The sequence below is a fragment of the Citrus sinensis genome, chromosome 7, assembly GCF_022201045.2.
Source record: "Citrus sinensis cultivar Valencia sweet orange chromosome 7, DVS_A1.0, whole genome shotgun sequence".
Lineage (NCBI taxonomy): Eukaryota > Viridiplantae > Streptophyta > Magnoliopsida > Sapindales > Rutaceae > Citrus > Citrus sinensis.
The window spans coordinates 7,362,974-7,390,910 of NC_068562.1; the positions used below are offsets into that span (position 1 = coordinate 7,362,974).

At 37.4% G+C, this 27,937-nt stretch overlaps 2 protein-coding genes across 2 annotated transcripts; one reads left to right on the top strand and one right to left on the bottom strand.

Moving 5' to 3' along the window:
* Nucleotides 1-16,262: 16,262 nt before the first annotated feature.
* Nucleotides 16,263-21,099, bottom strand: LOC127898748 (uncharacterized). Its single transcript, XM_052431239.1, has 12 exons — nucleotides 20,644-21,099; nucleotides 19,831-19,964; nucleotides 19,653-19,710; nucleotides 18,854-19,561; nucleotides 18,587-18,724; nucleotides 18,063-18,439; nucleotides 17,845-17,929; nucleotides 17,612-17,704; nucleotides 17,317-17,412; nucleotides 17,084-17,221; nucleotides 16,772-16,957; nucleotides 16,263-16,684 (listed from the first exon to the last, which is right to left on the bottom strand). The coding sequence occupies exons 2-12, from the start codon at nucleotides 19,953-19,955 to the stop codon at nucleotides 16,472-16,474; spliced, it is 2,217 nt and encodes a 738-aa protein (XP_052287199.1). The 5' UTR covers nucleotides 19,956-19,964; nucleotides 20,644-21,099; the 3' UTR covers nucleotides 16,263-16,471.
* Nucleotides 21,100-22,578: 1,479 nt separating this feature from the next.
* Nucleotides 22,579-23,499, top strand: LOC102627199 (germin-like protein subfamily 3 member 1). The gene has a single exon (XM_006465860.2). It carries the CDS (start codon nucleotides 22,707-22,709, stop codon nucleotides 23,340-23,342), a length of 636 nt encoding a protein of 211 aa, XP_006465923.2. The 5' UTR covers nucleotides 22,579-22,706; the 3' UTR covers nucleotides 23,343-23,499.
* The last annotated feature ends 4,438 nt before the right edge of the window (nucleotides 23,500-27,937 follow it).

The following is a 27,937-nucleotide window of genomic DNA, read 5'->3' on the forward strand; positions in this document are numbered from 1 at the left end:
TGAAATAAATAAATGTAATATACAATTAATTTTGGTACCAATTAAATTTAAATTTGAATAATTTTTTAATAAATTAATTGTTTAAATAAAATAAAATAATAAATTTAAAGTTTCAAAATATCATACATCGAGACTAATTATTCAAAAAAATATACAATAATACACTCAAAGTTTCATAATATAACACACCAAGCTTAATTGTTCAACTAAAGTTGCAATAATACGTTAATATAACACATAAATAAATTGTTCAATTTAAGCCACAATTAATTGAAATTACCAAGTTTCAGAAAGTAACCACAATCTGATCCTTCACCAGGGCTGTTGCGCCTGTCGAAAAGTTATGATTACGGAGGCATCAACGATGCGAAACAACATAAGTCGTACGGGTGGCGATCTTGAATGTTGTGATAATGAAATTGTTCCGCTAGAACTAGTGAATGTGAAATGGCTCGATGGACTTGCGAATGACGATGACTTGCTCTCGCCGGAATCGCGCGCACAATGTCCTTTAAATTCGTGTCGATACTGTATCCAACCAGTATTGAGTTTTGTTAATGTGTGTAACGGTGGGGAAGCTTAGGGTTTGTTGTTTTCCCATTATTGTAAACTTGGCATTATGTTACTTTGCTTTTGTTAGTGCGCATAAATTAATTGTTCAAAATTTGTGTAACAATTTTTACAAATTATATCTGCGTCGTGTTTGATTATTTAATTATTTTTCATTTCATAATATTAATGGGTAATAGCTAAGATATGTTCTAGTGCTTAGTAACTATTCAATGGCACATTTATAATTTGTTTATTTATATTTATAATAATTTATTAATTACATATATATATATATATATATTTATTTATTTATTTTTCTTATTCACGAATTTATGCGGATTTACAGAATTAAATCCATATCCAATCTATCGAGCGAGGATTTTTAAATTTTCAATCCATATCCAATCCACCAATCCACGGATCGAACTAATACGGATCATATTCAGCAGATCAGACATATTGAGCGGATCATATTGGATTATTAACACCCCTACTTGCAACGATTGCATTTGATATCCAGTTACTAAATTAATGGTCTTACCATACTAACTGATCATAGCTTCGTGGCATATCATTATTCGCTGGAAGTTTTGTGAATATGCTGGAATTTATTGTCCCAGCAATATATTCATGGTCTAGTTGGCTTGTTTATGAATTTTCCATCTCTATGGTAAGAAATTAACGCTTAATTTAAGAACTACGCAGCTATATATTTGGAATAATTTACTCACTGGGCAATAATAATATTACTTTGGTTAACGATTGTTGTTTACTAATGCTTCATTTGTACTGAGGTTTTATCTTATTGCGATTGTTGTTGTTAGTCGCATTACATCGGCCATGTAATGTGCAGATGACTACATCTATAACCATTGAATAATTTTCGGGTGGCGATCTTATGGCACCAGCCTGCATATGACCCACTGTGAGTACAGCCGATATTGACAATTGAGACAGAACAATTTTTTCCCACACATTACTATGCCCAATGCATACACCACACCTGTCCTGCATATGGACTAAAAGCATGCAATTGTTTTAGTTTGGTAGCTAGCTAACCAATCACGAGCTGCCTACGTGGGATCTGTATGTTACAGAAGCTGTAACTTAGCCAGCTCCTGCTGAAATACTACCCTTTGGCACTGCAACCTTCTGCCTTGTATTTCCGATAATTAACGATTTATTTATAGATAATGAAATTTGATGTATACAGGCAATATCATCCACGTGGCTAAACGTTGTGGTCGATGCTTTTGCTGTCAGAGATTTAATCTACTCGCACTGTTACTAAAAACACGTGCCACGCGTTGCATGTCGTGAAAACAGTCCTTACTAAGGTCGTCTGTAATAAATAGCCGCGTTTATTTGTCATTATAGTGGCGAGGTTTTCAAAGTATACCATTTCATTATTGCGTACTGTTACAGACTGGTGACCCATTTTTGGCGCTTCAACAGCAGCTTCAGAAGATGTATTGTGCGTGGTGAGGAGTGTCACTCCGATTTACTATCCTAAAGAACAATTGAATATATAACGTGCCACGCGTTATTTGAAATCTACAACCACGTAAGCTCCAAGCAATCAATCTCTGCGTTGCCATAGTTGGCGTCGTCTGTCACATGTCAAACTGGGAATTGACTAGCTTATATAATCTGTAAGCTACAGGCTGCAGCATCAGCCGTTGGAAGTGGTTCGATGAGGAGTGAACAAACAAAGAATAGAAGATCGAACGGTCGTATTACGCCTTATGTTTGTTACAGATGTGAAAAATGATATACAAAAAAATGTCACGGCCGACTTTCAGCGTTATTATTTTTGGCTGCACTGTCAGTAGGCCTTTAAAGGTAACAGTATTGGGATTTGTGTATATTGTTCGCTGCAGCCTTTGTACTTGACGTAGTGGGTCCTCTTCATTGACTTTATTGGCCAATGCTGCACTTAGTCTTCATTCAACAGTTCCTGCCTTTAGTTTAAACATGTCGGACCAATAAAATTGATAACGATTATTTGTTTTGGTCAGAGTTCAGCGTAAAGGGATAAACTACACACCCAACAAAGAACGTAAGTTGCTTCAATTTTGTCAAAGCCAAAGGTTTGCAAATGTGAAGTTATAAGCCGTGCAATATACAAAACCCTAATTCTTTGTTCAGTTCATTGGTATTAATATTACAGTATCATAACGATAATAACAACGATAATACTATTATTCATATGGTGACTATACAATGATAAAATTAGTTAGATTAACAATATACGTAATACTATTTTGTCTCGGTTCCCCCTCAAAATTTGAACCCTCAGTACTGATAGTATTTAATGATTACCACTGTTTATTTAATAATTCAAACCAAATCGAACCAATTATTAAATACTAGTTCAACCAACTAAGTTCTTCAAACTGCTGAATGAAGAAATTAATATTTATTACTGTCCAATGAACGCCAATATATTTGTTAAAGTTGTTTATGTAGTAATAGTAAACTTAGTACACCAAAGAAGGGATACGCCGTCCATGCGGTGCAGAATAAGTAAAAGTGGATCAAGTGCTACTAATATTCCGAAGATTTACATAACGCTAGCCAAGATCGCGGCAAAAATCCACTATGGCCTAGGCAGACTGAGGCCAAGATTCAGAGTCAATTTATCACATGTTCAAATATATTGCTACTAACTGTTGCAACTATTGCAGTAGTTAGATATGGTAGGGACCACGTACCCCATTAAGCTTGTTTGCACGGGATTGTGTGGTTGTTCAATTCGCTTTCAGCAATGTTAACGTCACCCACCAGATGTTATGGCTACAATATTACAATGGGGTAGACCCAAATATCCAGCGAAAGTTTTACTTGCTGTCGCCTTTACTTCTCAAAATGCCGTTTATATTTATGACTCCCCGTGACCATGGGTCACATCATATACAGGAATTGAATAAGACTGTCAATCCTCCTGCAAAGACTGGGCAATGGGAAAAAGTTGCATTCAATCTCCACGTGATCAATCACAGTACCACCCAAAAATTGCAATAAATCTCGTGCTTGGCTGCCGAGTTTTGCAACAAATCCATTCTTCTTTGACATAAGCGCAGGTGCGTTTTCTCCTCACTTTTTAAATTTGTTCTACGCTCCTTATTTCAGTGCTTGTGCGTTACCAACTATGGATCTGGTGTTTTGGTGCTATGTGCCTTCGTATATGGGTTGCCTTCAAATTGCCATTTAAATTTTGCATGACATTGTTGTTGTCAGTGGTGTATTTCAACTGTGTCACCTTTTACTTTCAGGAGTCTTCTAATTTACTAAACAAAGAAACCCGGTGTATGCGAAATTTTGCCTTAATTAATTTCCCCATATGTTTAATGCCTTGCATTTATGGATGAGTCATGGATGAGGTTTTCGCCCAATTGGATAAAATTAACGAATATTTACGCCTTATTGAATGTCAATTTCCTATGATGGTTACTGTCAATGTATCTTAGAAACCAAGAGCAGACAAGCCGCGTGCTGTCTTTTAAAAGGTCATCACAAAGTCAAAATGCACCACCTTGTCACGAAGCTGAACTTCCTGTGCTTTACCAGCATGTTTTTCACCTATATGCTTTTGCAGCGGACGATTGCTATTTCCCAGCACGTGCAAGAATGGTCCTGATTTTATTGTTCAACTAAATGCCCTTTTATCTTCTCAAAAAAAAAATGCCCTTTCATTTAAGTCAAACTAACCCACTACGACCGTTCATGCAGGGAGGAAATGGCGTCGTTCCCGCGTCTAGACGACAACCAACATTCACATTGCATTCCCCAAATGTCCCATCTGCATGCCGTTAACAGCATGGATTATCCTCCACCTCCTCCCAACCTGCCACAACTGAATCCACCACCTTCGCTCCCCCGACCGAGGAATCCACAAACTGTCAACATCCCATCACTGAATCCACCATCTTTCATGAACCCACTACGAAATCAACCACCCCTGCACCGCGGCCCCCGAATGAGTCCCCTCCCACTCAACCACCCCTTTGTGCATGAACCAGCTTTAAATCCCCCAGTAGGATTCATCCACCAGGCACCGATTCCTACTGGGGTCCCTCGACAACAAATGCAATACCAAATTCTTAACCCTCCAAACCTCAATCACCCCGCGGTCCTTGAATTCACATTCGTCCTGGAATATATGGGTGACAGAATTGCAATTCACACAGATCAACCCACTCGATTCCAAATACTGTACCTGTGTAATGTGGCTTCGTCTGCCTTGCATAACGAGTTTTCCCCACCTAACCATATCTTCAGGCCAATGGTGGCACCCCGGTGGCTGGGTCGAGTGGTTAGGGTGCACAGCGATGCTCTGCTCAGGGTTATCGTCCACCAATGCATTTCAAGGGGAGAATTTAGACTGTACATTTGGGTGTACTTTATTCCGCATGGGAGCCTTCAGCACTTTCCTGGAATGGTGGTTAATTCGTCTGAGTTCCCCGTCATTCATGACTTAGGTGGTGTGCCACAGGCCCATGAAGTACAGCATGTGAGTCCAATTGTTTCCAACCATGTTGACTCACGTGAATCACAGCCGCTGCCTCCTCTTGTATCCAACCTTGTAAACGGCCACGACGCCCAATCTTTGCATCCGCTCGTTTCCAACCCAGTTGAGGTAGTTGTAGTTGAAAGTGCATCCCAGACCGCTGCTCCTCCAGTTGCTGTTCCTATAAGCACCCCAAGACCCGCAGTTGCATCTGGTGAACCAAACAATGCTATTGCTTCTCAGATTCGTACAGTGGTTCCTCCTCATGCTGAAGTTGTTATGCCTCCGGGTGGAAACGAGCAGTCCAATGAACGTCGCAAGTACAAGTGCCAAAATTGTGGTCGTGTGGGCCACAGCAAGCGTACATGCAAGCTCGTTAACCCTATTCTAACCAAGGCATCTGCAAGGAATGAAGGGGAGGTATAAATACATTGAACTCTACCCACACTATGTCCACAGGGTGCATCGTGTGTAACTTCACATATGTGCAGTCGTATTATAAAATGTGTTAATACGTTTTGTGTATGGTCATTGACATTTTGTTATTTGCATTCCAGTCATCTGAGCAACGACGCACTGGAGGGGCAAGTGGAGATGCAGAAGTTCCGACAGCGAATCCAGACCAAGTTGTTTGACTAGTTAATTGATAGTGATAATGTAATGTGGGGGTTTTTTTGTCCTTTTCTTCCTTTCTTACTTACGTGTCACCACCCGACTTGGATTATCTCCGTTTGTTGGAGTCGCGCCCAACTTCAGCTGTTGTGGTCGGGTTTTTTGTTTTTGTTTTTTGTATTTATGCGAACATGCAGTTGTATATAGTTCCTGCCGCCACATTACCTGTGCCATGTGCCCTCCTCCATGTTTACTATGCGAGGAGTTATGGTGTTATACCCTACCCTATAGTAATAGTTGTTTAATAAATTTGCATAATACTGGTGGTAAGAATAACACCATTGTTCATGAAAATCCCAATTATACTAATAACAACACCAATAGCACAACTAATAATTATAACGATGCTTAGCTTATTACTATGTGATTAATCCTCTGACTCGTCTTTGTGTTGCTCAATCATTCCAGTGGACAGAGCAAATAAAAAAATTTCAATGTTATTCATTATTTGTATAGTTAATTATGAGAAATATTCTGTATCATAAACATTGGTACAATTAATAACCATTACTTTAGCACATTGTTATTTATATTCTTAATTGTGTTGCACATATATAACTGTCAATGGGGCCAAACCGTAATGCATGCACATATAGTCATGATTCCCTTCCCCCACAAACAATAACTGGAGTATTGTTGGCTGAATTGTTGGGTGAGCCATTGTAAATGCAACTACGCAGAAACAGTACTGACAATACCATATACAACTATTTCCCTGTGAATTTTGACCATCCATTGCATATGGCTGTACAAATAATATAAGTTATTGTAAGTAAATTTATCAGCTTTAACCAATGGGTGGTCGTTATAATAATAACGAAGCCAAAAATTATTAATATGATAGGTTAATTCGAATGACATATATCAAACTGTAGTTTGCATCAGAAGTATATTTATGATACCATTGTATGTGTTTAACAGCATAAGTGCTTGTGCATGCGGTGAGGTTCCGCATTTGTGTTATATGTGGAAATGTATTGAAAAATTATATAATTCATAATAATTTTTTTCTTTTTCTATATTGTATAGAAAATTATACATATTTTACAAATAATTGCAATAAATTATAACTATTTATAATACTATATTATGTTTCATGCAAAGTTCCATTGGGATAGAAATAATTTAGGTTAATGTTTGGTGTGACATGATATTGGCTAGTAACTACCCTTGTGTTATATATTCATTTATGAACATGACGTTACCTTTATTTTAAAATGACATAATCTGTAACTTAAATAAATTACTAATTACTTAAGTGTCATTTGTTATAAGATGTTAATTCTTCCGTTAATTTCTTATATTTCACTTGGTATAGTTTTAATGTTATATTTTACTGAATTATTTAATGATAAACATAACATTAATTATCAGAGTAATAGAGACGAATTTTTAACTTCATTCCATATCCAATCCTATGTCTAAATTTTATCTCACGGCACACCTCCATTGACATAAAGTTGTTAACTTGATTGTACTAAATACTAACTCCACTTATTTTATGCCACAATGAATATTTTAAGGCAATCAATGTAGTACGATTATTTAAGTAATCTCATGCATTTATAGTTAAAGCAAACGAGGCCTTCAGGTGATAACTTCGCCAACTTTGTTGGCGCACACGTTCATAACATAGACTCTGGCACGTGACGAACACTGGAGTACTATATAAGAGTCAGCCAGTTCCTAAGGAAGCAGTCAATGGACGCAAACACTTAGTTCAAACTTGCAAATAAAGGTTACTCTGCCGTCCACTGATATCTTTGGAGCTTTTTGGCTTGCGTGATATCTTGTTCCGGATATCTCAAATCAAGATTTGAAGCCCCAAACCTTGCCATTACCCAGCGGTCCACGGTCGCCGAAGCAAACGCCACGCAACAGCGAAGGAAGGTCAGTTTTTTTAAGTTATTCTGTTTTCTGTCCGACCGGCGCATCTGTGGAGTCGTACTCATTCTCAAATATATCTCTCCTTGTTAATATAAAACTATGATGCACATCGTATTGAACCGGCCAAGCTTATTGTGAGTTTTTCCAGGATCCTCTGTATGCATTAATCTTATATCCCTGGTCTGACAAGTGTTGTGTAAAGTTGCAATTATATTATTAACATTTTATTTCACAAATTATGCCCCATAACAGTACTAATCATATTGATTGTTTGTAGACAATGCCTCGGGGGAAACACTATGTGGTGTTTCTGGGTCGGGTGCCTGGAATTTATGGTTCATGGTCGGAATGCCAGAGACAAGTGATTGGATTTCCCGGAAACTCTTACCAATCTTACCCCACCAGAGCAGAGGCTCAGGAGGCATTTCAAGCATTTCATCGTGCACAGGGGGCCATATGTGTCACTGGTGTTGAACAAGAAGCCGAAAGGGGAAACTTATCAGGGGCCTTCAAGGGTCAGGTGGAAGAAGCAAGCACTTCAGGTGATAAGTTAAAAGAAGCAGGCAATTTGGCATTATTCATCGGTTGCATTGTACTTGTGTGTGCAGTGTTGATTAAGATACTGGCGTAAGAACACACGTGTTGTAACTCAATATAATCCAGGTTGCGTTGTTCGGAGCCGTGGTATTGTAAATGGAAGATGTTTCAGTAAGAAACGAAAATGAGATTGTCATGTTCTTACCCCACTTGACGTCGCAAGACAACATAGGTGAATCAGTATGTAGTCGTTAGTATTTAAAAAAGTAATATATTCAAGTTAATAACATTATTGATTATTTAATCAACGGCCAGCCATGTAAATTATAACCAACCAATTTAACAACTATCTGCAAGGTGGATATTATGTGAAATCAAGTCCTCTGAGAAAGCATTTATGTATCATAATAATAATTTGCATAAGAAACCCAGCATCAACACCAAAGTAATTGTGTCAAACCTAATCTCATTGAAATTACAGCAGTTCAATATTTGTAAACAAAATCGGTGCATATGTCTCATAGTGAAGCAGGTTCATTTTCCTAACCTTCCTACCGGGAACAGAAGACTGTGCCTTGGGAATGAAGATAGTCTTCGTGGAAGCCTGAACGTTGGCATATCATAGACTTTCGGGTTTGCATCTCGAGGTTGGTGGGCCACATTGTGTAAGGCAATTTCCAACAGGCCCAGATATAACAGGAACGACGTCGGGTTAAGACTTCAAAGGAGGATTTCAAATTTAGGGTTAATTTTGTCCTACCCCCAAATGTTTCAACATTTTTCGCCACGCACCCATATGTTTCGATAATACTCACTCCACACCCAATTCCGTTAATTTGACCGTTATGTATAAAGGAGCTATTTGAAATTTAAGTAAATGTCTGAAATACCCTTTATCTTGCATTAGAGAAAAATAAAATGAGATAAAATGTTAATTTAATAATTAATATTTACATTAAAAAATTTTATTTAAAGGTAATTAATAATAATTCCATCAATTAAATTATCAAATAAATTTAATTTATTATCATCAAATAATATTTAGGATATGAATTTCTAAATTTGCCCTTTGACTGTTAGAATAAACGGTCAACATAACGGATATGGGTGTGGAGTGAGTATTGTTGAAACATTTGGGGACGCGGTGAAAAATGTTGAAACATTTGGGGGCAGGAGAAAATTAACCCTAAAATTTAAAATGATTTGACGAGATTCGAAAGGGTTAATGCGTTTATCTTCACCACCACCTCTGGTAGTACAAACCGTTTTTTAGAATTTAAGACGATCGAATGTGGTGGATAGTCGTATTTAAGCAATCGACGGAACATTGTCCCTGTAGCCGTTGAATGAAAGTAATTCTCAGTCGATTTGCGTGTTTGCTGTTGAGGAAGCGACGAGGTCTCTGTCTCCAGGGTTGACCCCAATTAACCGAAGGTCAGTTTATGGGGTATCTTGGGATGGTGGACTGTTGAAACTGCTTTAATTTTTTGTGTTATTGAATTTGTAGTTTAATTTCGTCATTTCAACACAATAGTTTATCGGAACCGTCATTTGTAAAACTATGAACTTATTAATGCAATCGCGATTAACGTCGGCCGTGAATGCCTAAAATTTAGTGTTAACACTGTAAGGCATATCTGCGTCGTGGCTGTAATTGCTGGGTCTGTGCATTAACGAAAGTACTGATTAGTAATCACTGTAAGGGCAGATAGTAGAGCTCTGCCCTTAGTTCAAGACTATGATAAAATTTATTTCCAAGGTGCTATTTAATTACCAAACATTGTATGTGTTTGTAATCTGCAGGTTTTGTTTTTTCCAGTAATGGCGCATGACAGACAGAATAATGTGACTAAACGCAAGAGAGGGAGGTCAAAAACAAATCGTGGTAATGCAGACAGGATTAGTGCATTACCCGATTCGGTCCTTTGCCACATTCTTTCGTATATACCCACAAAACATGCAGTGGCCACATCCGTTATTGCTAAACGGTGGAAGAATGTATGGACTGCAGTGCCCAATTTGTCCTTTGATGATAGATTATGCCTACGGCCCCCTGCTTCGACTTATGTTCCACTGCGTGGGTTTGCGGACTTTGTGCATACAGTCCTACTTCGGACAAACCCCGTGAAGATTGGCAAGTTTTCTTTGTATTGCTCCAGACCTACAAATTTGGCAAGGTTCTATGATTGGATTGCGACCGCCCTTATGCGTGAAGTTGGGGAGATTCAACTTTACCTTGGCCAGCAGAGCCGCGTGGAGTTACCGGAAGCCATTTACAGTGCAGCGTGTCTTAAAGTACTTACACTGGACTCAGATTTTTCCATCCAAGTTCCTTCTAGTGGGACATGTTTTCCAAGTGTCAAAATCCTCAGTGTGCGGCTGGAAAACCCAGAAAAGAGTGTCACTGAGAATCTCTTTTGTAGCTGCCCTTCGTTGGAAGAGTTGTCGGTAACGTGTGAATTGCATGATGATACTCCTCCTCCGAATTTGATCATCTCGTCGGCGACACTGAAAACCTGCAAGTTGACAGTTCGATCAGAGGATATGTTATTTCGGGAAGTGGACTATATGTTAACAATTACTGCTCCGAAACTGGAAAGCCTGGAAATTTATTCTGACCTTTTAGGATCGTTTGTGATGCATGACCTGCATTCACTGAAAAAAGTAAAATTAGATATTATGCATGCGGAATGGGCACAGGTTGATCCTTACCGGGCAATTCAACTGCTCGCCGGGATCAATAGCTGCAAGTATCTCCATTTATCTGCGGGTATTATGTCTGTAAGTAATCGCAGTTACTACTTCTCATCCCCTAGTGTCTTTATACAGGCATGATTTTGCATGGTCGTACCTCTGATTCAGCATTGATAAAGCAGAATTATCCTGACTTATGTTCAACTGTAGCAGCGGTAGAATTTAGTAAATGCTTATCAGATTTGATAATAATTAAACATAGTCTGATATTAGTTTTATCATGTGCAGGCTGTTGACCATGCTTGTGACAGTTGCTTCCCCAGTTTTAGTCAGTTGAACTACATAGAAATGGGGGTAGGACCCATCGGATGGCGAGTACTGCCGATCGTGCTAAGAAGCTCACCGAACTTGGAAAGTCTTGTCCTGCACAAGGTCAATATCTTATTGAGTTGCAATTATAATGAGTTCAGTGAACACATTAAAAGTTAATACGTTGTTGTCTTTGACATCAGGAATGTTGGTTTCAATTCACCGAAGAACAGTTTGGATGGCTTGAAAGTGATTTTGATGTGCCACACTGTTTGGTGCACACTGTGAAGAACATTGAAATCAAGGGCGTTCAGGGTGACGAGGATGAAAGGCCCCTGCTGAAGTACTTATTACAGTTTGCAGCAGCGATGGAGAAGATGCTGATGTGGGCGAAGGCCTCCGTGCCAAAAGAAAATCGGGCCACCATTCGGGAGTCAATTTTGCAGTTGCCGAGAGCATCCATGAAGACTACAATTGAAATTAAATGAACGCATCCAGGTAAGATGTGTTGGTGGTTCCGCTGCAATGATTTGGGTATTGGGGGAATTTTGGTTTTTGTATGAGTTTTTTATGGATGTTTCATTAGTACCACCTGTGGCTGTTTACCCTATAATTGTCATGGCCAAGGTGTGGATGTTTACCGGTAAGTTTTCGTTGTCATGTAAGGAATTGTTTTCTGGCATGTAGACATTGATGTGTTAATGCATTTGGTTTTGTTTGTTGTGATTTCCTGTGAACCAAGTGTTTTTGGTTCCGTGTGCTGCTTAAAAATTTGCTGTTGATAACATCGTTCAAGGGCAATGGGGGTTGTTTCGCAGATGAAGGGCAATGGGATCGACGATAGTGATTATGATTTGCGTTTCATTATTCTGTAAACGGCATCATTTGAAAGCGAAGACAAGAAATTATATTTTTTACTCGAAATGGCGTCGTTTAACGCTGTGAGGGTTTGACCCAGGTCAAACTTTATGACAAAATCATCAATATTTTGTTTAAAGTTGTCACGTGGACAATCGTGGTTGTCCAGGAACCGAACCACTAAAATCAAATAAGTTTACAGCGGGAATTACCAGTAATTTTCCCGCCGAAGATAACATTTAAACACCACCAAGTAACTGCATTGACGTACCTTCGTAGTGCAACGAGCATACTTTCACAATCCGATAAGAACAGGAAGTTTGTGTCATCTCCGCGCAATTTATCGGCTATCTCAATTGCGTGGAAAATACTACCCTGTCCACAATTAGTTTACAATTTAACGCGGGTACCCACAGTTATATATATGAAATACACACGCACATATTCCTCCGCACTCTTTCATAATTCATATATTATGTGTATTTATAATTTAATCTCTTGTCTTTCCTTCGTAACTTTCGCAAAATTTTTCTTGTTAAAAGCTTGAGGTAACCGAAGATATTTCTTTCCTAGTTTTGTTTAACCAAACAGTTATCATGGAATAAATTACACAGGTTCTGCGGTTTCTACGTTTATTTTTCTCTAATTTTGTAATTTTGGTAATTTAATGCTGTTATGATTTTGTTTGAAACGAGAGAACAAAATTAGCTACTGCATGTATAACCAACCAATTTAGAAGACAAGTTCGGAGTTCAATTTCGGCTGGCGGATATGAGATTGTGGCATTGAGATCGCTTTGTGATGCTGTATTCTAAATCATACGTTGTTTTTATTGTAGTTTTCATGCTTGCTTAAAGTTAATTTCAGTTATAATTAAATAGCTTATTTTCGTTGGGAATCCCGTTTACATTGATGCCTTGTTAATTTGTCACTTTCATCTGTGATTTGAATTTCAGAATTTTGTTTTACATATGAATAATTATATAATAGGTTAGTCCCGTTACTTGTAATGCATACCGATGGAGGCTAATGCTTCAGCACAATTTGAGTTTTTGTTGATCTTGCAGACGCTGGAGATATAATGTCTTCTGATGTAGATAGTGAAGCCGACAGCGACATTGCATATGAAATTGATGACGTCGTTGAAACTGGAAGCTATTCAGATACTGAAGAAGGTTGCCCGGATGACTCAGGCGATGAACTTCCAACACTTACTGGGGGAGCAAATGAACAAGCACCAATCCCATCTGAAAACAATCCATCACAAAGCCATTTACATGGGGAGATAAGCACTGCCGAGGGACAGACAACTAATTACAAGGTCCTGAAATCAATGGATGTTGTTGGGAAGGAGTTTGCATCAGAAGAAAAAGCTGAATTATTTTTCACTGAATATGCAAGGGCCATAGGATTTGGAGTCAGAAGGCACAATAAGAGATGGAACACAAAGGGTATGTTAATTGGAAGGATTTGGGTATGCAGCAAGCAGGGGTTTAGGAGTAAGAAGTTTTTAGCTCGAGATAATCGAAAACGAGAGGCAAGACCTATAACAAGAACAGGGTGCGAGGTTGAGTTTCGAATTGGGGCCAAACAGGGGGAAAGTGGATGGGTATGTACTCATTTTAATGGCAAACATAATCACACCCTAACACCTCCAGAGCAAGTACACTACATCAGATCTCACAGAAGGATAACGGAGCCAGATCTAGCAGCTGCATCTTCGCTGAATAAAGTGGGCGTAAGGCCTTCACAGATACACGAATATATGGTGGAGAGGTGTGGTGGGTACAGGGAGGTTGGATATTTGAGGAGAGATGTCCAAAATCGGTTGGACGATCACAAACGGCGACAGTTGAAGGAATCTGACGCGGAGACCTGTTTGTCATATCTAGAAGGGAAGAAGAGTGCGGATCACGCATTCTATTATGACTTCACAATTACTGAGAATAACAGATTAGGGGATCTATTTTGGTGTGATGGTGGAGCACGTGCAGATTATGCCATTTTTGGTGATGTCATTGCATTTGATGCGACATATCGCACAAATGCCTATCGTAAGCCGTTTGTTGTGTTATTGGGTGTAAATCACCATAGGAGGACTATTGTTTTCGGGTTTGCATTGTTGTCGGATGAGACTGAACACACGTACACTTGGTTATTGCACACTTTCTTATCAGCAATGGAGGGGAAACAACCAAAGACAGTTATCACCGATGGTGATAAGGCCATGCGGAATGCTATATCGAAGAAGTTTCCGCATTCTCATCACAGGCTTTGTTGTTGGCATCTTGGCCGAAATGCACAGGCTAATGTTAACAAAGAGTTCACATCAGACTTTCGTCGATGCATGTTGCGAGCATATACCAAAGATCGGTTTGAGCAAAAGTGGAAAGAAATGGTTGAACGCCACAATGTTCAAACCCATGAATGGGTTTTGAAGATGTATAGGGAGAAGACTATGTGGGCTGAAGCATATTTGAGGGGGGAATTCTTTGGTGGAATGAGAAGCACACAACGATCAGAAGGATTGAATGCATATCTTAACCATTATGTGAGCATCAAACTACGGCTCATAGCATTTGTGAAGCAAATGGATAGGCTAATAGATAGGCAACGAGAGGTTGAAGGGAAGGATGATTTTGACAGTGCAGATGGCCGGCCTGTGCTTATGACGCATATGAAGCCGTTTGAGTCAGCGGCTGCCGATGTTTATACCAGACCAATATTTCGACTGGTAAGAGATCAAATACTGCAGGAAGGGATGCATATAGTTGTGCAAGTGTCGTGCGAAGAAAATTCTAAATCATTCACAGTGAAGAAGTGGAAAGTTTCAGATGAGGAATGGCGGGTTAACATACAAGGGAAATGGGATAATGTGTCTTGTGACTGTCTGATGATAGAGACACTAGGAATACCTTGTTCGCATATGTTTGCTGTCATGAAGGTAGAAAATGTAGACTCAATTCCACATTCCATGATTTTAGCTCGATGGACCAAAAAAGCCAAACTTGGCCTCAGTTCAGAGGTGCAATGTACATTGAGGCAACATTACATGAGTGTTGACGCACGTATGGGCTCTCTTCATGCTGCTTGTCGGACCCTTCAGAAGGTTGCAGCAAAAAGTTGTGAGGCATATGAGTTAGCTATTGCAGGAATACATAAATTATCCATGCAATTGGAGCCCATGTCATGTGAAATAGCTAAAGAAAAACCAAAGGGGAATTTGGGTAGAAGATTTGACGTTAATGACCCCGTGGTTGTACTGACAAAAGGATGTGGGAAGAAGCCAAAAATGGGTCCTTCACAACAGAGAAAATGCAGCCGATGTGGGAATGAAGGACATACCGTCCGAAAGTGCAAAATTATTATACAGCCGGACGGGGACCATAATGACAATCCAAACCAAAGCAGTCAGTTAATGGGTGAGAACACTGCATTGCCTGCAACGAGACGTTCAGGAATTACAGACAAGGGAAAAGAACATAACAGGACCCACGAATACGACCAACATTGCTCGCAGCAAAGTCACAACAGCCGTGCTACCAGTTCAAATTCGTGGTACCAGCCGTATACAATGAGTACAGATAACGATTCAATGGAGGACACAATGCTGCAGCACTTGTTACCAGATTATGTTGTACATAACGCAAGTGCATCAACTTTTGCCAGTACGTATGCCAATATTTGGGGTGGGAATCGAATATGAATCAACCATGTAATCCTGGAATCTAAAAGTATGGAGTAACCCTTACCTCCGTTTACATTGAGTCAATGTTATTAATTTAACAACCAAACTTCTTCCTAAGGCACAGGGTTTACAATCAGTAAAATGACGCAACTTTGACACTAACGGTAACGGATAAACTGCATTAACCATCGCACTGCAAATGTGTGTAATTAACTAATAGTTTGCATGATGTTACTGATAGCCATATGCAGGCAAAATTAATTTCTGTTGCACGGCCTTCACGGTTGTACAATGCAGGGCCACAGTGTGTGGATTGCAGGGGATATAACGGTAGCTTCTGGAAATTACTATCATATATGCAACACAATGTACACACATTGCCAATATATTTTCGTTGTCTTTGTTAGTTTAACAACAAGCACCAGATTTTTGATAAAATAATCCACAGCCACTTACACCGTACATGTGCTGATGAATTGTTGGTTAAACTGTAATTCATAATAATACTCTTGCAAGTGTATGTGTAAAATGGTCAGTGCTATAAAAACATTTCAATCATTAATTAACAGAACTTTATATGTACATAGTTGTAACTGTAATTACCGAATGCTATGAAGGTAATTCGTATATTACAACCCTACCACCCCCCCTTAATATAAATGGATGATTATTGGTCTTCACTTGGAAAGCAATATATCAGCAACAACAAACTTGGTTAGTTAGCCACATAATAACCAACAATTTACAGCTCGATCCCATAACATCTACCTTCGTTGGCCATGCCCCATTTTCTTTGATTTCAATCTATTCCGCCTTTGCTGTTTTTTTATTTCTCCTTCTCCTACGGTAACAAATGCTTGTCTATGCCTACGGTAGCTGGTAGCACTCTCCACAATTTTATCCTTAACTAAGTTCTCCCGAAAGTTTACCAACTGCAGTATAAGGCTTGATCGTTCTGCATCTGAATCGCACCGCATCTAAGACAAAAACATATTAATACAATTTCTCTTGATTTTTACGCCTCATATCTATTAAGGTAAGTCATGAATTACTTATGTCAGTACCTCTGTCAAAGGTCGTTGCCTGTGATGAAGTTGCTTCATTAACAGACAAACATATAGTCCACAATCGATGGCATGCAGCTCTTTCGCCTTTAATGATGGATGTGAAACTTCACAACTCGAAAATATAATACCACCAGGACATAAATTTGCCCGCTCATTTTTCAGAACCACATCCAAACATTTCAGCTGTAAAATCAATTCATTGTCATTAATTATCGCCATGTATAAAATGCTATTAATGAAAACATGAAATTCAAAAAATACAAAGTTGTCAAAGCCTGCATAAACTGTTTCAGTAAAGGATACACTCACTATGCGATGCACTTCCATCAGAAATAGGTTTGTCGTCATACAGCTTGCCAGTGGATCCCATATCTCAGCGCGCAGCTCTGTAATAATAACTACTAGCAAGTACCAATGCCCGATCCCATCGCATATGGGGACAACAATCTGTCTTACCACCGGTACGAACTTTAACAATCACATTGCAGTCTACTATAAACAAATCTCATATTGTAAAAATAAAGCATCTATATTTACTCTACCCTATCACATGAGCCCTTGTAAGTGCAACATTGATTATTGGATGCTATATTGCGTAACCACATCTCCAACAAACGATCGTCACCCGCGACATGTGCCTGCAAGTTGGGGTGAAGTTTTGATAAGTTTCATGTATCAAGTAATGATAAGGTTTGCACCGTACAAAATGAACGAGCGATACGTTCAACTTCCAATCATAAATAATTATAACACACTATAATCAGTCAGATATCGATAAACTCCCCATTCCGTCAAACATAAAACATGTTGGTAATTTTTAGTTGCCCACTCATGTACCATGTCAAGCACCGGCAGAAACCAACTAATGTGGCCCGTTGTGCCATTGAGCAACTGGAACTCACTCAGCATTTCGGACAGCGTAGAAATAACCTAGAAGACGAAATAATTTCCCATCATGATACAGTCGTTACAGTACAACTACCTCACAAGTTTCGCCAATAATTAATTTCCATCACAAAACATATGCATTAAATATGAAGGACACTTCCAACAATATTCTTAAAACATACCTCAGCATTGATAACCCGTCGAGGTGCTAATGACATAATGGTTTTCCTACTCAAACAATTTCTTTTGGTCTTCACAAGTGTCTCCCTGAATCCAACAACATAAGTTAGCACCATTTATAAAGTTAAACATATCCGAAATCAATGCTACGTTTCCGTTCCTTACGACGAAGTTCTTGACTCGTATCCAATATTTGCTGTCAATGTACATTGTTACTTACCATTCGTCTAGGTCTTCAGCCATTATGTATTCCAGTAACATTATCTCTTCGGAGTGTAGTGACATCGGAACCACAAATGGACCAGCCCTGTACTGCCGTGATAGATGCTTGTTTTGCTCCCTACATGATTGTCGACTTTCAGCTGCTGATGCATTATTAACAAAACAAAGTATACTTGAACCTTCAATATTAATGTTTCCAACAACTCCTTTTGACAGGCTGCAGGTATCAACTGCCTCGAAAACATTGCCCTCTACAATCAAAGGTGTTGCACTCCATTCATATCTATTAACGCCACTGATACACTCGTCATCTGAACAAGTATAACTGCCTCCACCAGGTGGCCTCCCCTCGGCCGGGTTTTCAATAATGGCCAACTATAAAAGTATACACATACTTCAATGTTGCAGAATTATTTTCTTCGTAATATCACATTCACAATTTACACAGTTAAGTTCATATAATGCTCCTAACATTGAAAATTTCTCTCTACCGACAAGTTCGTATTCACGTGAACAACTTACCCTTGTGCTTTTATAACCCCCTTTCTTCTCTATCCACTTCAGCAACCTCTTTATCTCGACAACATTCCATAGTGCCACTGGGCAGATTGTTCTATCTCGATGAAGGCCTCCGTACACAATTGAATTAAAGAACAATAACTGACACATGATACAACCATAGATAGAAGATATTACTTCTCAGTAGAAATGGTATATTCACAACGAATCAATACAACCAAATCAGATAAATATTAAGGGTAGATGGAATGACATTAATTATTTATTTACCTCTAGGTATAGGACACAACCACCAACGTATGCAAGCTTGTCCTCCTTGTACCTAATTATTCCTTGCATCAATCTATCGAAACAAAACGTTGCCCAATTCATCTTCCTTATACAGTTAATATGGATCAACGAAAATAAAAATGACGAACTGATGTGCACCCCTATTGGAGAACACAATACAGTGCATAATGTAAATAACATAAATGTCACTTTGAAATCATCGTCGGCTTCCCTACAATTACGTAAAATATCTGACAATCTTTTAATGTTAATTCCACTGGATGTTGCATTAAACTTTTGTAAGTATTCCGCCACTCGAGACTTATCACCCTCCAACTGAAGAGGTTTTCCACCATCACTAACTCCCATTATGTAACTAAAACTAGGACCACTAAGCTCTACCTTACTACCATTTAAATCTATTGTGCCACTTGCTGTGTCTATCCTTTCAACTAACCAACTGCATAGTTTCCTTTTCAGTCTTCCACAATTCAGCTGAATCAATCTGCCCAATCCCATCTCAGATGCCGCTTCTTTTTGTTCCTCTGTCAATTCTGCTACGAGGGCTGCTAGCCTGTCAGGAGCACACCTGGTGAGAAATTTGACTTCACCTTCCACATTTTTGTCTGCTCGATGCTGCTGACTTCTATATTTGCTTTTCCGTTCAGGTGGCAAATTCTTAAATTCTTGTCCAATTTCCTTTCGAACCTGAGTCATTCCCCTCATATGCTTTAGTCATTTTTAAAAACAACCACAAATTCATTTTTTACACAATTGAATACACTTTCAGCTTACTCACCTCTTTTGTAATGCATGCCCTTCCATCGATTGCCTTAATTCGCCGTACCGCTTCCCCACTAATCAAATTAATAAACCAAAGCACAACTCATTATTCATCACAGTTCACATAAATACCATCTTCGGCTGTCATTTACTTTAATTTTTTTACCCAAATTAAATTAAACCCCATAACTTACAAAAAAGTTACGAATCCATAGTTGCAACGAGCAGCTTCATTTCCCCCACCATTGCCATCTTCTACACATTCATTGCACCTGCTGGAATCCCATTCCTTTCGCTTGCGATTGGTCACTCCATCCATTCTTGCAACCTATTTCAACCATAATCTATCATTTATACTGTTTTCCATTATGGAATAAACATTATTTCCTTTACCTGTCTGCTGAAATGCAATTATTCAAATCTCAACGTCATTTAAATATGTGGCAAATTATTTACAACAGCTGTGTCTACTACATTTCAGAAAGTCTTTTCGAAATAAACCAACCTCACATTCCATAACCGAATATACCATCCCTATTCCACTCACGAATTAACATCAACTTAAATGAACACACTTGTGTACAAGCCAAGCAAATTCTACATTACTTACGCCATTATAAATTATTAACATTTTTTGCAATGCTTGTACAACAACCACCAATGTTCAGTTTTTCCAGAATTGCTTGTTCAAAAAATCCTGCCTTTTCATGCCTATACACTAATTATTAATCTGATGTCTACTGTTTCACATATATTTATCTATCAAAATCTAAATCACCTCATCAAGGTTTCCTTCTATCAGTTGCATAATAACTAACATATCAATTTTCATAACATAACATATTCCCAATTTCTACTTCTTCCTCCCAATTGCTATTTTACAACCAAACCTAACATTCTATGCCTATTTTTACTTGTTCATGCGTACCCAATCAACTACCGTTTACTATTTACGCACGTGCACTCAAATTAAGAGCCACATATATATTTTCACAGTCAATACATACCTCAATGTCGTATTAAGGCTCCCGCGGACAACTAATTGCAACGAAATTGCGAGCAGATATGACCTCCAAATATAACTCTCCACAGAAATCGCTGCAGTTTACCTCTGCTCACTTTACTCCGACACCACTCAAATGGTTGTATGTAACCTAGATGACAGCAAATGACGACAACTTCTAACCTAACAGCGTCACTTATTCATCACTTAAATCCCCAGTTTGCGCCATAGTACCCGTAATCTGCTTTCTACCCACTCACCCTCTAAATCAATACTTTTTTTCCCAAACCCCAACCTAAGAAAATTAACTGACCCACTAATTGAAGCTCCTGAAAACAGTTTGAATATTACTGCACACTTCAGCGGTGGGGAGAAAGACGTTCATTACCATTTCTTTTTTGTTTTACTGGTACTATTCTTCTACCCGGTTACCCATTTTCAAACTGTTAAATCTCAACCGTCAACTATATTTGCAACCAATCTAAAGGCTTAATCGCTATAGGACAAAAGACTGGGGTACCAAACCCCTGACGCAAAGTAGCTGGATCCTCTTTTTCAATGTGTATATGTAATATTTGATAACCAAAATAAATATTTTATATTATTAATTTTATTTTATTATTTCAATATCATTAGTAATAGTAATAATATCTTTAAAGTTGATGATTTTATTTTCTAATAAATAAGGATAATTTTAAATTTTTATAATATATATATATATATATAATTACATTAATATAAAACTAATTCTCAAAATTAAATTTTTAAAAACTACTCCTTTCTTATTTTTTAAAATATGGTGATTTTATCAAAAAATATTTTTTTTAAATTTTATCAAATACTAAAATTAATTTTCTACGTTATAAAATTAATTACTTTATACCTCCCAAAAATAATTCTAAAAATAATTCCGAACGGATCCTAACTGATGTATAGACAAATTGGCTGGCATTGCATCCCAATTATACGGCGAGTAGAAACCTTAGCAGGAAGGGAATTCGTATAGGCCACACAATGTCTCCATGGTCCCCAAGTTGACGGACGCAAGACTTTTAAATATCTCCGAACCCTTTTAGCTGTCAGATTGTCTTCTTATAAACTTCACTTCTCTCTTCCCATGTGCCACCTATCTCGCCGCAATTGGACAAACAATCGGTACTTTCCAATTATCTCCTCGATTCTACTGATTTATCTTAGTGTAGCTCCTGAATTTCTGTTGCCATGCACCGCCGTAAATTATTAGGCTGAAATTCGATTAATAAATTTACATGATATGACAACAAACGAGCCTGATTTATACTTAAAATCTAGCTTAATTATAAGCTAAAGATTGTTGTATATACTTTAGTACAAAAAATTATTTTCAGCTTATGAGAATTACTCCCTTATCGGGCAGATAAATTTAGGATAACTGATTAAACACGTTGAAGCAGCCCATTTTAAATGTGCAGTTCAGAATAAGGTCATCGCATGCATGACGGCGCCTCAATTTGTACATACAAGGTTCACATTATAGCCGATGCCAGCGGCTCTCAAAATAATAGCCAAGAATTTCAACTTTGGTTACAAATTTTAGGCTGCCTACATGTTTGGGTCGACCTGGCTCTGTGTGTGTTTTTTTTTTTTTGGGTGGGGGGGGGGGGGGGGGGGGGAAGATGCCATTATTTTTATCCTTGGGCTGTGCAATTTTCAAAGAACAACTGCCATGTAAATCAGGCCATCGTTCTTCGTCATGCTTGTCACTGTTTGATGTTTAAGGGTACTAAAAGAAAATATTAACTTTTGCAAGTCAATATAATTTATTAAAGTCGTGTTATATATAGTAAATTAATGACATGAAAAAGGAGATTCCTTTTTTTATTTGTCTGATTGTGCTCCCAATGGCCCAGATGCTTCACAGCTTCAAATTTTTTTGTCTTTTTCTTTTCACTCATTAAAATCCTGCATGTACATTTCTGGAAATTGCAGCAAAATCCACTCATGCACAAGCTCTATATAAGCCTAACCAAACCCATCAAACAACCATAGCCATTATCATCAAAATAACTACACTAAATATTAGTCAAAATGCTTCACATTCTCTTCTTCTTCTTCCTTGCTTTCGTATCCTCTTCCTCCAATGCTATGGTTAACGACTTCTGCGTCGCTGACCTAAAGCTGTCGGATAGTCCCGCCGGCTATCCTTGCGTGCCCCCTGCTATGGTTACCGCTGACGACTTCGTATTTTCGGGCCTCGGCGTGGCCGGAAACACCACGAGTATTATCAACGCGGCAGTGACACCTGCATTTGTAGCTCAATTTCCGGCCGTGAATGGCCTCGGACTCTCCTTGGCACGCCTAGATCTTGCAAAGGGTGGCGTAATCCCAATGCACACTCATCCAGCTGCTTCCGAAATCCTTCTTGTTGTGCATGGCTGCATAACTGCCGGGTTCATTTCCTCTTCAGCTAACACTGTTTACGTAAAGACGCTTAAGAAGGGAGATATCATGATCTTTCCACAAGGGTTGTTGCATTTTCAAGTAAATTCCGGCGCGGACGGAGCCCTCGGTTTTGTTAGCTTCAACAGCCCGAATCCTGGACTCCAAATCACCGATTTCGCCTTATTTGCCAACAACTTGTCTTCCCAATTGGTGGAGCAGACCACTTTCCTTGACGATGCTACGGTGAAGAGGCTCAAGGGTATCCTTGGTGGCACCGGCTAGGCTTATTAGTTACCACATTCTTCATTTGTAGTTTTGAGTTCTTAATTTCATTTAGTTGCTAATGTATTTGATTGTTGGAATTCACGAGTTAGTATTTTCTCTGTTCTCACTTCCCCTATCTTTTCTTCTGAATAAATAAAATTTCTCTCATTATCCATGTGTTACCCAGAATGGGAAAATACATACACACACACACACACACACATATGTATGTATATGTATATGTGTATATATATATATATATATGTATATGTATATGTATATATATATTAGCACACAACAATAATTAGCACCTTAACCAAGCGCAACCCAACAAAGAAATCGAATACAATTATAAACCTCAAGCATAAATAGGCTTATATATTGCTCAAGAAATAAATTTGAAGAATAAATCAAGAACTGAGCATTACAAGTATTGATGCAAATATTGAATCTTAGAATGAGGAAGACGTACATCATTAGTAGCCAGCGTTAATGGTGTTGTAGAAACTCGAAAAGAGACAAACCAATGCAGCAAGAGATAAGCAAGCTCGCTAGAATGCGTGGATGATGAAATCTTATCCTTTGTGTATGGTTAAGACCACTAAGTCACTCTCTTGCCTTCGTCCCCACATATTGTATGGACAAAGATTAAGTTTTTGTTTCTCAATATCAATTTGATGAGATGGGATCAATTACATCTATGAAATTTAATAGAATGTGAAGAGAAACTTAAAGGATTTCATTTCTATAGAGACTTGAAAATTCTTTTTAACGCTTTTGCTCTATCTAGGAAAATGAGACTTGAAAAGGAAATTGTACACTATAGCTTGATCTGTGGAAGTTATGATATCATTTATGATATAATAAAAAAATTAGTCGGAGATGTCCTTGCATGCTTATGTGGTTGATTGATGGGATTGATTTTGGTAACTTGCTTGACATTGGTTCACATCCGGTGTAATAGTCTTACACTGTTGCCTGCAATATTCACAAGTTTTTTAATTTTATTCTTAAGAACAAATTTTTCATTATCGATAATAAATGCTGCAAACAGCACTTCTTTATTTAGGACACAATTTGCAAATGTTAGGACGAAGTATTATTTAAAAATTTTATAGAAAATGCCCAAATTTTTTGTTCGTGTATTATCTTTACATCACGTATCAATTTTATGCTCGGGGCTGGTATTCATGTATTCAACTCTAATTAAATTCTTAGTAATTAAACAATATTAATATTCAGAAAAAATTTCTCAATTTATTTAAGATAACGTCTTCAATACTTAATTACCTAACTCCATGAGGTTGTTCCAGAGCACAATCTTTAATTTTTTTTTGCAAAGAACCTGCAAAAATAAACTATAAGTTTATTGGCTGCCTGAAAAATTAATTGATCAGCATATATGATATACCTCAGGATAATAAATTTTTTGTTCAGCATGCACGTACAAAGATTTAATGAAAACTAGACATCTCAAATGTTATTCTGTTTTTTTTCTCCCGAGTGATTTTATTCTAATGTGTTTCTACAATTGATGTGTTATTCATTAAGTGATAGTAAGATGGTGTGAATAAAAATAGCATTTGGTATGTCATGAACTGCTCGTAAAGATTTAGATAGAAGTGTGAGATATACAAACCAAATGCAGAATGGGATATGTTTCAGTGAGCTGCTTCTCCAGGTCTCCATCCACATTCTCAGAATGCGCGTGAGCATGAGGATTATACTCTTCTTGCACAGGAATCCCTACAAATACACAAAAGTAAAGAGAAAGGAAGGTTAGTCGGAAAACTAAGATAGGCTAGATTTATTTTAAATCAACTTATATTATTGTAAGCTTTGAGTCTAAATGATTTTACCGGTGAAATTATCCAAAAGACCTCATTACATTTTTTTTAATTTTAATATCAGTCCACGTGTGTTAAACTATGGGACTTAGAATATTTCAGTATAACTAATGATAGAATTTCTAATCAAGTAATACTAAAGTTACTAACTCTTTATTTAAATTATTTTCATAGATTAATGTAGCATAATAATATATTTTATTTTAAATTATTACAATTTAAAGATATATTATAATTTAAAATCTACTCCCACCAATATATGAAGAGATATATCACATAATCCACACTTAATTTTTTTATTTTTAATTCAACAAATCTTATTATACTAATTTTTTTTAATTCTATTATGCTAAGTTGTTTGTACAAAGAGTTTGTGGTTTATTATTATTCTTTTTTAATTTTTAATATGTCTACGTAGGTATAATTGAACCAAGTAAACAAGTAGTGCAACTTTAATTAGAAAAGGTTGAGAACAAGGCCATCATTGATACAGTAAGCCTTTCCAATATCCAAGTCGGATCCCGCTTGCAAACGCCTTAGGCCTTTTACTCAATAACTCTTAAAATTTTTCCATTGCCAGCAATTTCTGCCCATGCCAGCTTTGGACGCTTCCTCAACAGACCATAAGCTACATCTGTAAAAGAATATAATGAATTAAATTACTTAATATATACATGCATATATGTCTGCTCAAAATTATGTGCGGACTAGGTGTTTACAGAGATGTAAAAGTGGATGTCTGCAAAAAATTATATATAGATGAAAAATTTCCAAAAATTCTGTACTTTATTAAAGTATAGGAAAAACTTTTACAATGTTGTAAAAGAATTTTACAATGCAGTAAATGATTTTACAATACTGGAAAAGTCATTCCCCCACTTATATATATATATGAAAAATTTTCAATAGAAGAACCTCGTAGGTTATTAAAATGCAGGACAAGTTTATACTATTGTAAACCAATTCTACAATATTGTAAAATGGTAAAAAAAGCCCGAACTTTAATTTCAAATTAGAAAAATATATATACATATATAATGAGATTATTCTCTTTTTAACAAAATGAGAAAGACACTAAAATACATACATACATACATACATATAGATTTCAATGTACTAACATATAAAAAATAGTGTGTTGAAATTTATATATTTTAGTGAATGATTGCATACGTACATACATACACTTTCAATTAGAAATTGCTTACCATATTAAAGTCATATTATGCTACAGGCAAAAAAAAAAAAAACAATCAACACACTAATACTGGATTAGAACTTATATTTTTTATTTTTACCTTATCTCTTTTTTTAGTTTTGACCACTTTTTTTAGTTTTGACCACGAGGTATCCTGGGGAGGATTTTTTACTTTTACCTTATCTTTTACTCTAATAAAATAAGGATTCCCTTGTTTTAAAATGACTATATATGGTTCTGCATTGTAGTACTTACCAAAAAGATTAGAATTAATCAGATCTTCAAGCAGGAAAACACCATCACTGCCGTCCAAGGGTGCTCTAGTCTTTTCGAGTAGATAACAAACAACGTTCCTTTGGCCCTGTTTCGCTGCTCTATGAATAGGAAGTAAATTTTCCTCGTCCCTTACGTTTGGCAAATCTGCTTCGTAACGGATCAAGGTGCTGATCAATTCTAACTTCCCAGTCGAAGCTGCACACATCATAAATTCAATGACGTCCTCACTCATCCACTTTTGTATCAAGTTTTTGTTGGATCATAAACTTGATCCAAGATGAATAAATCAAGCCCAACTCATGGAAGGTTCTATGAGTAGGTATGGTTGGTGAGATTTGAATTATTTGTGTTAGGTGTGTTAGGTGTGGTTGGTGAAGTAGGTGAGTGGTAGGTTTTAATGGATTGTGAGGATTTATTTATTAGTTGAATAAATGAATGGTTGTAATTAGTTTGTTTCATGTATAAATACCCCCTTTCCCCTTTGGTTTAAACATCAAGTGAAGTAGCAAAATCTCTAAGCTGTAGAGAGTGAAAAATAAGAGTTGTAATTGGTGAGGAGTGTTGTTGAAGAAATAAAATAGTGTGTTTTTTGTGTGTTTTTTGTGTGTTTTATTTGTTAATTCTCCAACAGTTTTGTGGGACTTTTGATAGAAGCTTGTCTACAAGCGTCACGGGCACATCTGGTATACCAACAATAAATTCAAAAATGGAACTCTGATCGACAATAATGCAGGCCAAGGCATTTGGAGTCTTGCTCATTATGTAATCTTCTAAACCTTTCCAATCATCCTCCAATAGATACCTCGTAACTTGCTTGTAGTTAGCAATATCCTTTATTATCTTCTCATCTGTCCATCAATTATTGAACGTACGACAATTAACAATTCATTAAACCAAAAAAGAGGAAGAAGAAATCTTAATTAACTTACCTTTTGTATTCGGAGTTTTGTTATTACCATCATCGCTCTCCTCTTGCGCTGTTGTGACTTCGTCGCTACACATTATTTTTATTTGATTATATAACTGGTCCTCCAGGGAAGAATCAACTACAGATATGAGAGATATATATTTATAAGCAGGATGCTCAAAAGGGATAAGCCAATATATATATCCACACACGCATACATACAGTCTAGAAAGAATTGTAATTATCATTATGTTGAGTTGTTGGAAAGCAATACCCTTCCCCCTGTGTGCATGAAGTACATGTTGTATTTGGAATTTTATATTGAGTGATAGGCGAATGACATTATTTGGCTGTTACTTAGAGTTTTCTGCAAGGCAGCCGCGGC